The sequence below is a fragment of the Triturus cristatus genome, chromosome 8 (assembly GCF_964204655.1).
Source record: "Triturus cristatus chromosome 8, aTriCri1.1, whole genome shotgun sequence".
NCBI lineage: Eukaryota > Metazoa > Chordata > Amphibia > Caudata > Salamandridae > Triturus > Triturus cristatus.
In genome coordinates this window covers 372583231-372600585 of record NC_140591.1, presented here as the reverse complement: position 1 = coordinate 372600585, position 17355 = coordinate 372583231, and the positions used below count along the sequence as shown (strand labels likewise).

Genomic DNA, 17355 nt, shown 5'->3' with positions numbered 1-17355 from the left:
GGAGAACACTGTTGTGAATCATTCTCTATGCTGGTTCTATGGCACTGCAGCAGAAGTGGAATTATCAGATTAATCAGTACAGGTAGTCTTGAGCTGCCCTCAATATCATTTTGCATGAATGTCCATATACCTATATAAAATATTTGTGTGTCTGATACCCAATTAGACCGGAGACTAAATAGATTCTATAGTGTTGCAGCCGGAGGGGTAATAGGATTACGGAATTGGATCTGTGATCTGATTTTGCCTCAATTTCTTATTCATCTTTACATATATATATTGCCATAGTGCGAGAGCACTGGCAGTCCTAAAAGCCATGTTGAGCAAGTGTTGCAGTTGGCATGGAACTAAGAACATTCATTTAGCCAGGATGTCTCTATATGACTTCCATATCTATGTATTCATTTATTCATAATTCAGTTGTAATATAACTGCTTAAACGTATCTGGAAACGAAGTAGAATCAATGATCTTTCCTCAGACACAGGCAAAGACAGGCTAAGTTGCCACATAAAAACAAAACTTCCTGGTGACACATCACCTTGGTCGATACTGCTTTGAGGAAGGGCCCGTGGTCTAGCACCTATCACACTGATCCTTAGAAAGGAAGGCTTTTTAAATACAAATGCATTGCATGAATTAGAAGCGAACCATTCGCTCAAAAAAGTTTATAATATTTAATGTATGTTAGTACTAATACAGTGCAAACGTTATGAGCTTTTAAAGAATATTTCAAGAAGCTGCTTTTTTGCAGCATTTGACTGCTCTCTACTATGCACGTTCCTGGAGCATAGGATTCGCAAGCCCAGAACCACTATGTGCATGTGCTACGTTACCCAGTCTGAGAATGGTGCAGATGAACGTGAATACGGATGTGCATTTCTGTGAATCTATTATGCTTGAAGCTGCAGTGTGCAATTTGAGTACCTCAGGGGCAGTGTAAAGAGCACAGGGAGGGTTTGTGTTGTTGCAGTGAGCAATGAAATGTACTGGGGTGTGTGCTGGTGATGCCACAAAGTTGGGAATTAGCCCGAGGTTACACGAGACCCCATTAGACAGAGCTACGTTTTATTTATGCAATGGTTACATGTGCCAAACATGGGTCAGGCAATTTGGAAGTTATATTGCTGTGCACGGAGTTCAACAGGAATTAGTGCAAACGTCCAGTCTAAAAGGGGGTGTGGGCACTACAAAGGGTATTGAAAAATAGGTCTAGGGATTCGTGTAGATCTCGCTTAAGGTGGTAGACTGTAAAGTGGATGAATGGATGCAAAGGAACGGCTGCGCATTATGGTAACCAAATAAGATAGATGTTTTCTAGGTATCAATATCGCTAAATAGCACAATAATGGCATCGCTAGAAATAAGATCACATTAGCTGTAGTAGGACAATGACATCACCTCAAATCATTATATGAATTCGGATCCATGGTTGGAGAAATGAATGCGCGGTTTTAAACCCTGTAGTAACCTTCAGTGAAGCAATTCAGATTAAATCCATGAAATAGAACATAGAATCGAAAACACATTTAAAAAGCTACAATACATTAAAGATGCACACAATCATTTAAAGAGATACACTTACCAATTACAGTACATACTAGAAGCCCACATGACATATTGACTTACAAAGGACGTGGTGTGAATACATTGCCTTTATTCACAGTGGCGAGCCCCAAATATACATTTGAAGACACTGCGGTCTTAAGAGGGATTTTAGTTGTGTTCTACCTCTAACTCAATAGGGGTGGCAGTGACAACCATTACGCTGCCTTATGGGAGCGTTTATGTTTAAAGCCCAGCACCCAGAGAGCCCAGCATTACACTATTCATGCATGGAGGTCAGTTGTGACTAAGTCAGGGACGTTAACGTGAGTGCTTACGGTGAGCTTACCATGTTTTAGTGAATGAGAGTATGATGATGCAATGTAAGTACTGGTTGTTCAGTATATCTGTGCTTGGTGTTGTCTTGTAATAAGTTGTTACATGTTCTGCAATGTAGCAACATGTTGCTAGTGGGAGATATGATCATTACCCAACAGAGGCATAGGTTCACTACAAATGCCACCGCAGACCTGCTCTAAAGCGCAGCACTTATGTCGATTTGTGCATTTTGATTGCACGGATAGGCAGCCTGGTAGCAAACACGTGCATTGAAAGTGCCGAGAAGCAGTGCGAGCACAACCACGTTACAATGAGTGTGCGGAGTTTCACTGAATTGAAATACAACGAGCAAGCTAGCGTGAAAAATGTGCAGTAGGGTCGAAAGTGAATGGTAGTCTGTACTTACCAAGCTGAGCAGAGAAGAAACCAGTGCCGCCAGGACCTGCAGAGCATCGCACAGTTCCATGGCGTTGTCTTATGACAGTACTAGCCCATGGCGGAACAGGTGAGTCCGGAAGCATGAACTCAAGCACGAACCAACAGCTCACATCCACCGATGCGGAAGTGTTGCAGCCACCAGTATTGCATGGCTCCGCCTCCATTAGCGCTGTCACTTGATCCATCCTACTACGGTAGCCGATGAGACTTCCCCACGTTAAGCGTCCTGACGTTACGCCGTAAGGTCGTAGTGACGCGTCATTACTTTTGGAGGGTTGCACTTGCAACGCAGCAGAATATAGTCATAAACTTGTTTCCGAACAAATTAGATATGGGATTCTTTTGTTTTGCAGCAAAAATTGATGTGTTTATTTGCGAATAATGACTGTACACGATGATGGGACACGGACATATAGTTAAAATCCTTGTCATTGTATTTTTTCCAGACTGTACAATAGTTTTATAGCTGACAAGGTTGTGGTGTCCATGTCTGAACACCAGTTCCAGGCCAGGTGTTACTTTAAATTTTACGACTGTTTTAACTGGATAAGTAATCCCGGGTCCGGCATGCAGATCTAGGGGCCTGAAGATAACGAGCACTCAATTCCATAGTGCCAGGTGTAGCAAAAGACAGTGCGTCAGGCAAGTAGAGATCCGTGGATTATTGGTGAACAGGTAGATAGGGACCCTACAGTACCGAGGTAGCCACCAACTGACCAATGGCCCTACTCTGGGTCCCTTATTGAACCCTTATTGACTCCCTCAACTGGCTTCCCATGGAAGGGAGGTGTATTTACAAACTGGCCTGCATCACACACAAAACTCTTCACTGTCCGGCCCCTAACTACCTGAACAACAAACTGGTAAGAGCAGGTCAATCCAGATCGCTGAGAAGCTCCAACTCACTCCTTATTCCTCCGAAACTGAAAAAGAAAACCACACAATACCGATCGTTCTCTGGCAACGCTCCCAGGATGTGGAATGCTCTCCCTAGAGCAGGGGTCTTCAAAGTGTGGGGCGCGACCCCCAGGGGGGCCGTGAAGTGATAGAAAGGGGGTCGCGCATTCCCGGTCACACTTCTGCCCAGGCACAACAAGGGATTCAGCCCCCCTCCCCCGTAGTGTGTCTCTGCTCGAGCTGCTGTGGGCTCTGCTGGGCTGTCTCCAGTCTTATCCAGTTTTTCACAGGTCATTAAGGACCATTTGCAGATTAACATACCTTTTGTAAAGTGGTTACTGAGGCTTAGTTTTTTTGTCTAGTTCCAGTACCCCCTGGGCCCCAACTCTGCCTTTTCCTTACATTTGTATTTTACAGTTACTGCAGTAGTGTGAGAATGCATTTCATGAAAATAAATATAAAGTAGGGTTGCAAGAAGAAAAATACCAGCCATTTGATGTTAAAAGAGCCTGCAAAGGCCTCCTCTTGACACTAAATGGGATTGTAAATAAAATCATATGCATTCATTCGTAATGTGACTTTTCTGTCTTGTTCCCTTTAATTATCAGTCATGGATCATTGAGGCAGCCCTAGAACACAATTAAAAGTGCTTTCTATTTATATTTGCTGTTCCAAGTACGCACAGATGAGTGCTGAAATATACAGCTTTAGGGGACTGCTTATTTTTGTACCGTCTGGGACATCAAAATAATGAGCAGGCAACCCTAACCATAGGTCTGGAAGTGTGTTGCAGGATCAGCATATTATTTATTTCCTCCACCCTCGATCCCTGATTAATGTCATAATAGCAATAGTTTAACTTATATCTTAAAACCCTACGCTGCCGTCAATAATATGCTGAGTTACTTCAAGTGTTTGGGAATGCACCCTACATTCAGAGAACTCACTTCTCATTCTCGCACTTCACTTTCACGCTCACCCTGCACTCACTGCGATCGCAATGCACTCACACTGATCACCATGCACTCACATCATTCACCCTCTCACACTGCACTCACAGTGATCACTCTGCAATCACAATGCACTTGCGTTGTTCACCCTGTACCTCAGGCTGCAGTCACACCACTAATCTGCACTCATGTGACACCTCATTCACCTGTCCCCTCACTGCTCAATTTGCAACTTGCTCAAACAAACCCATCATTAACCATGCATTCATTCGTCCCACTCCGCACTTACATCCGCACCTAAATTCATGGTCACCTCACTCACCCCGCAGTCACTCCTCTTTCACTACTCTCACACTGTCGCATCACTCACCGTGCACTCACATGGGCACACTTCTCATCCACAGAGTGCAGAGGGTTAATGTGCCTGCTACAAAGAACATGTACTATGCAGATCACAGAACTGTGAGTAAACTGAGTAGCACTATAAAAAAAAAAATGTTTGTCAGAAAGGTGCTACAGAGAGATAAGGTGCTTTGTTGGTGAGTGGTAGTGATGGAATTTATGGAGAAGGAGGAAACGGGGATGGGGCACCAAAAAAGACTGTTGCGCCGTGTGTGGCCAGTGCTATGGCCAGCCCTGCCTGGGAGTGTAGGCCCCCTCGCGAAGTTTGGGTCTAGTCGCTCCCATGCTTCTGCCTACTACTATTATTATTTACATTTGTAGTGTGCTGCTATTACCAAAAGGTGTTCTGGGGCTAATAGCCATCTGCTGCCTGAAGGCAAATGAGAAACATACAAAAGGGGAAGGAGAACCAGCCAAATGGGGTGACCTACAGAGCATAGAGCCAGGTTTTTATATCTTCCTAAAGGATAATAGTCTTGGTGGAGCGAAGCAAAGGAGGGTGGATGTTCCATAACTGTATGGCCTGCACCAAAACAGCAAAACAATTTGTGCCTTCCTGAATTAGGGAACAATAAGCAGAGTGGCACAGGCCAAGAGGAGCATACGGGTCCATCCCGTGTGCTCGGTGAGGAGAGATGAGAGGATGAGAAAGGACAGCAAGACAGTGAGGGAATTTGATTGAAGAGGTCAGGGATGAGGAGAAATGTGAAGTGCCGAAGGGAAGTGCGGACACGCAAGAAGTGAGTGTGAGGGAAAGTTGAGGGCACAGAGGAGGGCTACTGTCAAACTGTGAGAGAAGATAGCTGAGAGAAGATCTGTGACCTAAAAAGTAATTTGATGAGACATTGGTGAGGGACAGCAGCGATAGGGGAAGAGAGGGAGTACTGGGGTGGGTGCTGAGCAGTGATTAATTTGTAATTAAACATGTACCAGGAACCTCACCAGTAGGCCACTGCAACTTTAACCACCCACCGCCTTGCATGTGCGGCCAATGTCAATACCTATGCAACTACCAACCATAACACTGTACAAGTGTGACTATTTCAAGCCCCCAAAGCTATGAGAATGGCATGGATGTCAGGAGTTTATCGTTTTTAATGTATATTGAATTAATAAACAGCTGTTCTGCTCATCTCTAAATTACACAGACAGAGCCATCAAGTGGCATGTGGCAGACGGTCATATTGCCAGTGTGCACAATTAGGTGCCAGTGCGGAGCAACGGAAACCACCTGCTCAAATTAAGCACTGGTGCTGAGGTAACAGGGGAGAGGGACATTGGTTCAAGAAGGTGTGAAAAAACAAAGGATAAATGTGGAAGATGAATGGGGGACTGGAGAGGTGTAAGATACAAATAGGCAACAATTTGAACGGAGAGACTTGAGATGAATGAGAAGTGCAGATGGGCACGGGAGGTGACAGGGCCAGAGAGGCCATGAGATAAATGCGAGAAACTGTTAGAGATGAGGGCAGTGAAAAGGCAGAATGGCAAGAGGTGATTAAGGGTGAAGTGAGAAGTTGAATGGGGAGAGTTTAGAAGTTGTAAGAAGGGGTGAAAGAAAATGGCCTGCAAAGTGAGAGAGGGATCCAGGATTGGGAGAGGAGAGAAGAGAGGGATGGAAGGGAGGGGTGAGAGGAAAGTGGCATGGGTAAATTGCTTAACTCTGCACAAGACCACCAGGGTTTTAAGGGACCCCTGCTGCTCCCGGCCAGGGCCAGGTGAGCTTCTAATGTGGCAGCACGTATTCCTGCGGAGTGGAAGGCCCATCACAAAGGTTGACTAGACATTTTTCTGATGTTAATTGCTGTATTTTGGTTATAAACTGGCACTGATGGGGTGAAATCTTTCCTCAGTGTTACTGTGTGCAAAAAAATTCAAAATAATGAAGCAATTCTATCCCAAAATAACGATGCATCACATAACATTATTTAAATTTTCTTCCCACACAATTTAGTCAAGCCTGTCGTGTAATTTGGTCCTCACCTGCCTCGTAATTCCAGAAGCCCTGCCTACAGGTTTAGAAATGTTTATCAGGAGGGGGTCCTTACGACTGAAAATGTTGACAGGGGGGTCTCGGCACCCAAAAGTAAGAAGACCTCTGCCCTAGAGTCCTCAGATGCAACCCCTCCTTCTCCTGTTTCAAAAGGGACCTGAAAATCCATCTCCTTAACAAATACTTTCCTGACCAACGTCAACTAACCTAGACTTTAATATCCGAGTTTACTCCTCTCTCTTGACATTCAAGGATAGTTGGCGACCGGACTGTGTTAACCACCTTATCTTCCATGCTGTATTTTTTTTATCCCTGGTTTTGCTTCTTTACTGCCTGCCTACTATGTAATGCAATTTCTGTCTGTTTTTCTTTACAGTATGTATGTAAAGCGCTCTGAAACCTACGGGTCAAGCTAGTGCTATATAAAACTTTAAAAACTTAAACTTAAAATGTAGATAAAGTGAATCTACAAGTAATTACAGATATCCACAATTTCGTTAAGGCAACCTGTAAAGTATGGATTTCTAGACTTTGAAGTGAGTTTTTAGAAGATTTATTAAACAAAGCAGGAGCCCCTCCGGCCGCGGTCCAACTCCATGAAAATCACAACCGTATCTACTGTGCGGCCATGGAAACTATGGTGAAAAAACATGGCTGTTAGACTCGCAAAACATTGCGCATAGATCTGGTTTCAGCTAGTCCATCTACATCAGGAACATTAGAGGCCGTGTCGTCTTGAGGAAACAATTTACTAAATTCAGTACCAGACACATCCACCTATGCCAGATTATCACCAGAGTGGCCTGCTGGCATCAAGGACTGCGAACTGCTTGTAGAAGGCATGTCTGAAGAAGTAACGTAATTTTCCAAATCAAACCAACTCCTAGCTTCACTCCTCTTATGCTTACCAATGTGAAATGCTGGCTCCTGAGATAACTTAACCAGATCTCTATTACACCACCACCCCTTGCCATGTAAAAACACTGCACCATTTGGAACTTTTTCTATCCTGGTTGGGTTTGAATATATAGATTCTCCTTTCTTGGCATTGTGAGGAAGTTTAAGCAAAACCCAATCATTTACCTGAAAATCAATACATTTTGTAGCATGGGATGCGTCATAATGTGATTTTTGTTTGATTTGTGCCTCTTTCACTCTCTTTGACCAACTCACAAATAGTACAAAATCAATGATTATCCAAAGGCAAGGTGTCCCTTAATCATTCTGGACAGAGTTCTGCTCTGGGATTTCTCTTTCTCAACAAAATAAAAGGAGGTACACCTGTAGTGGAATGTGGAGTAAGGTGATAGTTCCAAACCTTTTCTTTTAGAAAATCTTCAACTTGAGCCCTGGTGGCAATTGCTGTTTGGACCCCTTCCTTCAAAAATGGATTCACCCTTTCAACCAGACTGTTTGATGTTGGGGAAAACAATGCTACTTTGAGGTGTTTAATCTGGCATTTGGCAACAAAATCTTTCATTTGAGAGGAGGTAAAGTGTATACCATTGACTGTTACAAGCTCCCTTGGAAGACCTTCACAACTAAAAATGTTGTCCAAAAATGTGATCACTGAGGCAGTGCTTGCACTGGAAACAAATAAAAAATCAATTTTGAGAAATAGTCAATTAAGACTATCAAACATTTCTTATCTGATGGTAATTAGTGAAATGGACCTGAAAAATCAAGGGTAACTTTGGACCAAGGTTCTTCTGGCAAGGGTACTGTATGCAATAGTGTTTTGTGAGTACGCCAGTGTTTGTCAGATAATAAACATGTACTGCAGAATGATATCCAAGCAGTGATTTTAGAATCCATTGAAGGCCACCAAAAATATTGTTTGAGATGTTTGGTGATGGTTCCCATCCCTAAGTGACCAGAGTGATCTGCTTGGAAAAGTTTGGACCTGATTGACATTGGGGAAACAACCATATCATTACGAGGCAGTAGACCATTCACTATGGATATTCACTAGAGACTTGAGAAAAGGGTGTCATGGAAGAAGGAAGACACCTCTCTTTGGGCCACCCTTGAGTGATAAACTTCATGCCTTGAGACAAATTGTTATTTTCTGCAACAGCAGTAATCCACTCGTCACGAGAAATTAAGCAATGTGCGTTCAAGATGTCATCTAAAGGTGCCACCACTGACTCAACTTCTTTGTGTTCTTAATCTTTACAATTATCTTGAATAGGCAGGCATTCTTGACAAGAAGTCACCTCTGGTATTCCTGCTTCCTGGAATGAATTCTATTTTAAAATTGTATACATGTAAACGAGACAAAAATCTTCCCAACCAAGAAGAAGCTTTGCTAGATCCATCACCACTGAGCAGATGAATAAGTGGTTTATGGTTAGTAAAGAGGGAAAACTTAATTCCCCAGAGATATGTTCTAAATTTCTCAATGGCCCAAGAACAGGCCAAAGCCTCTCTTTCAATTGGACTGTACCGGGATTCTGTTAACTTTAAAGACCTAGAAGTAAAAGCCACAGTGTGTTCACTGTTCTTGTAGGACTGTGAAAGTACAGCTCCTATGCCCTTGTGACTAGCATCCACAGTCACCAAACATCTTGCACCCAGCTTAAAGGCTGACAAAGCTGGGGCATCAGTGATGACATTCTTTACAAAACTAAAAGCATGTTCAGCAACATGTTATGTTTTGTTATTTTATATGATTTATAAAGCGCAACAACTGCCCCAGCAAAGGTGTGTACCGGCGCTGAAACTGCAAACTGTTAAAAACACCGTAGGACAGGCACCGGAGACCCATTAAGCTGGGAAGAGATGTGTTTTAATGGCTTTACGGAACTGAGCATGGTTATTAATGCTTCTGATGCTCACAGGGAGAGAGTTCCAGAGCTTCGAAGTGAGGAAACGAAAGGAGCGTCCTCCTGCTCGGGTTTTTCTCACCCGGGGGACAACGGCCAAGTGTTGGCCCATTGAGCGTAAGTGGCGGGTGGGTATGTAGGGTGTGAGAAGATTTGCCAAGATATCCGGGGCATGAAGGTTCAGAATTCTGTGGGTGATCCAGAGAGTTTTAAACTCAATATGTTTTGCCACCGGTAGCCAATGCGGATGTCGTTGGTTGTAGGACAGGTTCTTGGCAGACCGAGTAGTGTCCAGGCAGCAGCATTTTGTGCCCTTTGTAAGCGGAGAATCTCAGCTTTATTTGACCCTTACTCCCAGATTTTTGACTGCCTGTTTAGGGACGGGTGGGCAGCCTAGAGTAGATGGCCACCACCGCTCACTCCACAGTTCAGTGTCTCTCCCCACCAACAAGATCTCAGATACGCCAGGTTCATAGACAGTGATCTAGAAGAGGAAGGAGAATAGAGTGCAGAGAAAAAAGTGACTAACCTTTATTAGGTTCGTCACTGCCAAAAAAAGTGCAATGCATCATCCCAAATGAATTCAATTTTTTTAAACAGATTTCTGAGTGTTTGAACAATGATTGAGTATCCTTGAATAAATTTGGAATAACATTTACTCATCCCCAAGAAAGATCTGAGGGAATCTCTGTCTTTGGGAGGGGGAACATCTTGAAACGCCTTTACCGAAGAAAATTTAGGACGTATTCCTGTATTGGAAATGCAATGACCAATATAATCTAGTTCTGTCTTACACATTTTACATTTGTCAGCTTTGAGAGTTATTCCCACCTTTATGAAGATTTCCAAAACTTTTGTCAAAATAGACTTGTGTTCCTCTTGTTTTTGAAACAATAAGAACATCATCTTGATATGCTTGTGTCCCCAGGATTCCAGACAATATGGAGTCCATGAATTTCTGAAATACACTAGCTGCAGAAGCCAGGCCAAAGGGAAGTTTCAAAAATGTGTAAGCCCCAAAGGGAGTGATAAATGTTGTGAGATCTTGGGATTCTGCAGCGAGTGGAATGTACTCATCATGGGCCCAAACCCCGACGCATGGAACGACACTTGGTGGCCCCCCGTCCTCGGAAGCCCGCCCACCCCCACGGACCATACAAGCAACCTGGGAATCATCCTGGACTCCAAGCTCAAGATGGACCACCAGATCAACTCCGTCTCATCCTCCTACTTCCACACCCTGCACCTCCTACGTAAGACCTTCAAATGGATCCCCCTCGAACATAGAAAGACCGTCACTCACACCCTGGTCACCAGCAGACTCGACTACGGCAACGCACTCTACGCCGGAATAAACAAAAACCTCACCCGCAAGCTACAGAACATCCAAAACGCCGCCGCAAGACTGTCCTTGACCTGCCAAGACACTACCACATCTCCCAGCACCTGCGCACACTCCACTGGCTCCCCATCGAAGCTAGAGTCACCTTCAAGATGCTCACCCACGCCCACAAGGCCCTCCACGACACCGTACCAGCATACCTGAACAGCCGACTCAAATTTCACGCACCCCAGAGGACCCTACGATCTGCCCAGCTCTCCTACGCTGTAGTCCCCCGCACCAGAAAGACCAGATCGGGAGGCTGCTCCTTCTCCTTCCTCGCGGCCCAAGCCTGGAACGCCCTGCCGCTTCACCTCAGACAGACAACATCACTCCCCATCTTCGCAAGAAACCTCAAAACCTGGCTCTTCGACAGATACGCCCCTTGATGGACTAAAGCCTGCTAACCCCACCTGCCCCCCCAGCGCCTTGAGACCCTTACGGGTGAGTAGTCGCACTTAACAAACGCCTGATTGATTGATTGAATGTAATGATAGGTAGAACAAAGGTCCAGGAGTGATTTTTTTTAGCTGCATTAATGTTTGAGAGGAGTTCACTAATCTTGGGCATGAGATGACAATCAATGAGGATATTCTTATTTAAAGTGCGCAAGTCGGCACATAGTCTAATAGTATTCTTCTTCTTCCGAACTATAACAATAGGACTGATCCAATCGGATGAGTCAGTCTGGATGATTACCTTTTCTCTCACGAGAGTGTCCAGCAAGGTTTTGAGATCAGATTTAACAGACAGGGAAACAGGTCTGAGTTTGTGGCAAACAGGCATAGCATCTTTTTAAACTTAATTCTATGTTCACATTTATCGATTATGCCTATCTTATTTGTAAACACCTCTGGATAAACATTTACCATTTCTGCAAGGGTATCATATTCAGAGTCCTGTGTGGATGCCAAGTTAATATCACTCACCCTGACACGATTAGGCGAACCGGGAACTAACATTAGTCCCAGTTTTGCTAAATCACGCCAACCCAAAATTAACTTCCCTTTCTTTGCAACATAGATCTTGGTAATCGCTTCTCTGCCCAAACACCTTACTTTCTCCATAAAGAAGCCAACCATATCAATGTCCTTTCTCCATAAGCTTTTGGAAAGACATCAGGAGTATCTAATGGTTTAGAAGTTGAACAAACTCATTCATACAATGTGTCTGAAATTATTGTGATCAGAGCCCCTGAGTCCGCCATTATGCCAGGTTTTATGTCACCAATGTACACATCACAAATGGGACCCTTAGTTGGAGTGGAATCAATTGTGTCCACTTCAAAGGTGAGGACTACTTTAGAGAAATCATGTGACAATGAACATTCCTCAGAAACAGATGAAATTTCGACAGAACCAACCCTGGTGACATTACCCGAACTTCTGAACACCCCTGAAAAGTACCCATCTTATGGCATTTGGTGCATTTTTTTAACAATGGCAGGGCAAACAGGGTTATTACTCACATGATTTTTAGATCCACACCTGAAACAAAAGGTAATTTTTTTGCTCATAGTCGTTTTAGTCTTAGATCTGTAAGATACAGCATTAATGGATTCTGTCACTTGAACAGAATAGTTTGACAGTTTACTTCAGAAGAAATACATTTGGGGGAAAAATGGAGCGTTCAGTTGCTTTCGCCATGTCAATTACTTCTGAAAGGGTTGGATCTCTATAAGAAAGTAGACGTTCTTAGAGTTACACCCGAAGACAAACTGTTCCCTGATCGAGGTTTCAATAGATAATCCCAAGTTGTATTTTGTTGCCAAGATCCTAAGCGCTGAAAAATATTCTTCCACCGACTCATCCATTAACTGATATCTCATGTTGAAGTTGAACCTTTCAAATAAAACACTAGGTTGTTCTGAGAATTTGTTTTTTAATCTAGTTACTGCTTCTAGGGATTCATTCCATCCGTCACCTTGTCCTACTGAAGATATTGAAGGAAGACTGTTAAAAACTTCTTGTCCCTCAAGACCAAGATTGCTGTATAAAATGTCTCTCTTCTTTTTTGCGTTGAATTTATCTGCATCAATAACAATAACAATGTTTTTGAAGGAATTATGCCATTTATCCCATGGCTGTGCAGGTTTGCCTGTATTCTGCCGAAACGGATGAATCTGAACAAACTGTTGAAGATTAGCATTTAAAAAATAAATAAATAATGTCTTTTAAATTCTACAGATTTGTTGAAACACAAATATTTGAGAGTTTCTATTTAAAGTTTGAATTATATGAAGAAATCAGCAAAACAAAGCTTCCCAAAGCAAGATGTCTGCCAAATCTTGTAAAAACATGCAAATGTTTCAAAGGGGGTTAGAAGCAACTATATGTATTCTGTTAAAACCAGGGAAAGACCCAAAGAGGTGCAAATCATACAGGCCTCTATCATTGCTAAATAGCGATTATAAAATCTATACTCAAATATTGGCCAATAGATTGGGTATGGTCACTGATCAACTAATTCATGAGTACCAGAAAGGTTTTTTCAGGGACAGACAAATTCAAGAACTGACACGTGAATTGGTGGGAGCAATAGATGTGGCTAGCCAGGATAAGTGTAACGCCCTGAACGTCTCAGGATCGTTTAACAGACACGACAATGAGGACGCAACCACTTGTGAAGGGTTAGTTCTTTTAATGAAGGCAAATAAAATACAAAGAACAAACAAAAGTTATAGTCACTGGAATCCTCCAGGCTAAGTACGTTACCAGCCCACAGCACGGATGGTCCTAACCGTCCTCTGCATATACGCCGATCCCGGCGTATGCCAACAGAGGGCAGAAATGAAATGGCCGACAATGCCAATCGGTAGGCTGTGAGGGGCACGAAGAGTGTTGGGGAGAATCGAGGAGTCAGGGAAACACCCAGCCGGGGTCTCTACCTGAAGGGAGCAGCCGCTCAACCTCTTCCTCAGACTGCACCGGGACGCGGAGTCACCTCCTGGTGATGCGTCACCGATACCCCAATCACAAGCAAGAAGACTGAACCGAGAGCAGCCGCTCGATCGATCCTGTGGACTTCCAAGTCTGTAACGCGGCAAACACCTCCTGGTGTGCGTTACAGCTGGCAGTCCCTGTGTCTCTGGTCGGGCTGGGAGTTAGTACTCCAACCAGCAAAAGCGCCACTGCGCTTGGACTCAGCCGAGTCAAAAAGCGAAGCTCAATGGTTGACCGGTAGAGCTTCCGGGTCCTTCACAGGTGACGATGGGGCAAGACACGGCCCAGGGAGTAACGACTCGACCTACCTCCGTTCTTGCCTTACTGGAGCACCACTCCGGAACACTGCTCTTCACGAAGCAGGTACGTCGGTGTAAACACAATATCCGACAGCCTTGTACCTCCCGGTTCCTCCCTTTATAGGGCGTGTTTTCCTTGAGTTATGTAACAGCTCTCCTGTTTACATAAGGGCGTGTTTCCCTTGAGTTATGTAACAGCTCTCCTGTTTACATAAGGGCGTGTTTCCCTTGAGTTATGTAACAGCTCTCCTGTTTACATAAGGGCGTGTTTCCCTTGAGTTATGTAACAGCTCTCCTGTTTACATAAGGGCGTGTTTCCCTTGTATGACAGGAATTCTTGACAGTACATCCTCCCTCTCAGCGGCTCCCCACGGGTCCAGCGCTGGCAGGAAAACGCCGATGGAACAAGGAGACCAAGCGCGGAGCATGAACCCCTTCAGCCGGTTCCCATGAATGCTCCTCCGGGCCATAGCCTTTCCACGCAACCAGGTACCACAGCTTCCCCCGGCGCCATTTGGACGCCCGTATGCCCGACACTTCATACTCCACCTCCGACTCCACGCATACCGGCCTAGGTGTCCCAGACGGCTTGGAGGGTGCTGGTTTGAGCAATGATACATGAAAGACAGGGTGTATCCGCAATGACTGGGGCAAGCACACCTTCACGTTCACGGGACCCATACACTTGGTAATTCGATAGGGGCCCATGTACTTGGGATGGAACACACTGTTCTTTCGAAACCTCATGTTTCTTGTGGATATCCAGACGTAGTCTCCAGTGCGGTACAGTGGCCCGGGCCTTCTCTTCCTATCTGCCGCAGCCTTGTACCTTCTCTTGGCCTCTATTAGGACAGCCCTTGAGCGCATCAACGTGTCTTTTATGTGTGCCACCCTGTCCGCTGTGGCGGGAATCCTGTCCTCTCTGAACGGATGTAGAAATGGCAAGAACCTGGGATGTTGGCCATAGTTGCTATAGAACGGAGATGACTGTGTGGAGCTGTGAGTGGCGTTGTTATAGGCTATCTCTGCAACCCATAGCAAGTCGACCCATTCTTCCCTGCCCTGGTCCACAAAACATCGCAGATACTGTTTGAGCGTTTGGTTCAGGCGCTCGGTTTGGCCGTCCGTTTGAGGGTGGTAGCTGGTGGACAGGGCGGTCTTAACATGCAGCGCAGTGCACCAAGTCTTCCAGAATTGCGCAGTAAACTGCGACCCCCGGTCCGACACGATCACCCCAGGTAATCCATGCAGTCGTACCACATTCTTTAGGAGTAGTGACGCCAATTCCCCGGCCGTAGGGACTCTCTTGCAGGGGATGAAGTGCCCCATTTTCGTCAAGTAATCCACCACCACCAGTATTGCCGTCATCCCCTGGTCTACCGGTAGGCCCACCACGAAGTCCAGTGATATGCTATCCCATGGTCTATCCGGGGTCGGAAGTGGATGTAAGAGCCCTTGGGTTCGGCCATGGTCGGCCTTCATGGTAGCACACGTAGGACACTCCTGTCCCCACCTCCTGACATCCACTCTCATGGTTGGCCACCAGAAATGCCGTCCCATGCTAGCCACCGTTTTTTCAAAGCCCAAATGACCTGCGCATGGAGAGTCATGGCACCAGATGAATGCTTGTTTCCTTAGCCTAGGCGTGGGTATCAATAGGCACCTGCCCTTCAGGGGTATCCCGTCCTTCAGCTGCCATTCTCTGTGACTGAGGAGCCACCTCCGCCATGCGAATGACCTGATCCCTCTCTTTATTCCCCTCAGGAAAGTATCCGGTTGGATAACCCCCAATACCATCCTCGGGGAAATGATGGAACGCTCGGTTGCAGGCAATGGTTCCTTAACTGCAGATTGACGGGACAGGGCGTCCGCCTTCCGGTTTTCCATCCCCGGCCGATATGTGATGCGGAAGTTGAACCCCGCAAAGAAGATCATCCACCGCAGCTGCCTGGGAGAAAGGTGTCTAGTGGCCGTCATGAACTGTAGGTTCCGATGGTCCGTGTACACCGATACCACATGTCTTGCCCCCATCAACCAATGCCTCCATTCGGTGAAGGCGTCCTTGATTGCGAGAAGCTCCTTCTCCGCAATATGGTAGTTGCGTTCGGCGTCGTTGAGTTTGCGGGACATGTACGCAACGGGATGAAGCACCCCTGTGTCGTGGTTGCGTTGGGACAAGATAGCCCCCAGCGCCACATCCGACGCGTCCGCTTCCACCACGTAGGGGAGATCCGGATCGAGGTGAGCCAACACCGGCGCCTTACCAAAGGCGCTTTTCAGGGCCTCAAAGGCTTTGTTCGCTTCAGGGGACCAGACAAACTCCTTGGACTTCCTCAGTAGCTGTGTGATTGGGGCCACCACTCCTGAAAATCCATCTATAAACCGCCTGTAAAAGTTGGCGAAGCCAATGAAACTTTGGACGTCCTTCACGCTTTGGGGCACCGGCCATTCTTTCACCGCCTTGATCTTTCGTTCTGCCATCTCCTGTCCCTCTGGACTCAGCATCACTCCGAGGAATTCCACGGATGTGACGTGGAAGTCACACTTGCTGAGTTTACAAAACAGCATGTTTTCCCTCAGCTTTTGGAGCCCAGCTTTGACATGGTGTACGTGCTCCTCCACACTGGACGAATAGATGAGGATGTCGTCGATATATACGACCACGTAGATATCCAACTCCTCTCTGAATACCTCATTCAAAAAGTACTGAAAGGCTGCCGGGGCGTTGCACAGACCGAACGGCATGACGAGGTACTCAAAAAGGCCGAACCTGGTCTTAAAGGCGGTCTTCCACTCGTCTCCGTCCCTCATGCGCACCAGATGGTATGCCCCTTTCAAATCCAACTTGGTGTAGATACGAGCTTTCTTGACCTGTTCCAGAAGTACACTGATGAGAGGCAAGAGGTACCGATTTTTTATGGTTATCGCATTCAATGCCCTAAAGTCCACACAGGCTCTCAGCTCCCCATTAGCCTTCGGGATGAAGAAGAGTGGCGAGGCGGCCGGAGACTTGGACGGGCGGATGAATCCTAGCTTGAGGAGTTTATCCAGGTACCCCCGGAGATGCACGTTTTCAGGCTCCGTCAGGGCATACAGCCTGCCGCTGGGAACGCTGGCCCCTGGCACCATGTCGATCTGGCAGTCAAACTGTCTATGTGGTGGTAGCACTTCCGCCTTCACCTCATCAAATACATCCTCAAAACTGTGATAAGCCTGGGGGAGAGCCACATCTTTTTCTGCCGCTGTAGCCACCGTCTGACTCCCGCTCTCATCTGCGTCAAGGGATTCCGTTCTTATTCCACAATGCAGGATGCAATACGGTGACGTCATTTCGATGCGATGTGT

General features: G+C 45.7%; 1 protein-coding gene across 1 annotated transcript in view; it reads right to left on the bottom strand.

Moving 5' to 3' along the window:
* Window positions 1-2504, bottom strand: part of ALG5 (ALG5 dolichyl-phosphate beta-glucosyltransferase) — a 225935-nt gene extending 223431 nt beyond the window's left edge. Inside the window, exon 1 of the mRNA XM_085621724.1 lies at window positions 2290-2504. Within this exon, the coding sequence (XP_085477850.1) occupies window positions 2290-2349 (60 nt within the window). The 5' untranslated portion in view covers window positions 2350-2504. The remainder of the gene's footprint in view (window positions 1-2289) is intronic.
* Between the last annotated feature and the right edge of the window lie 14851 nt (window positions 2505-17355).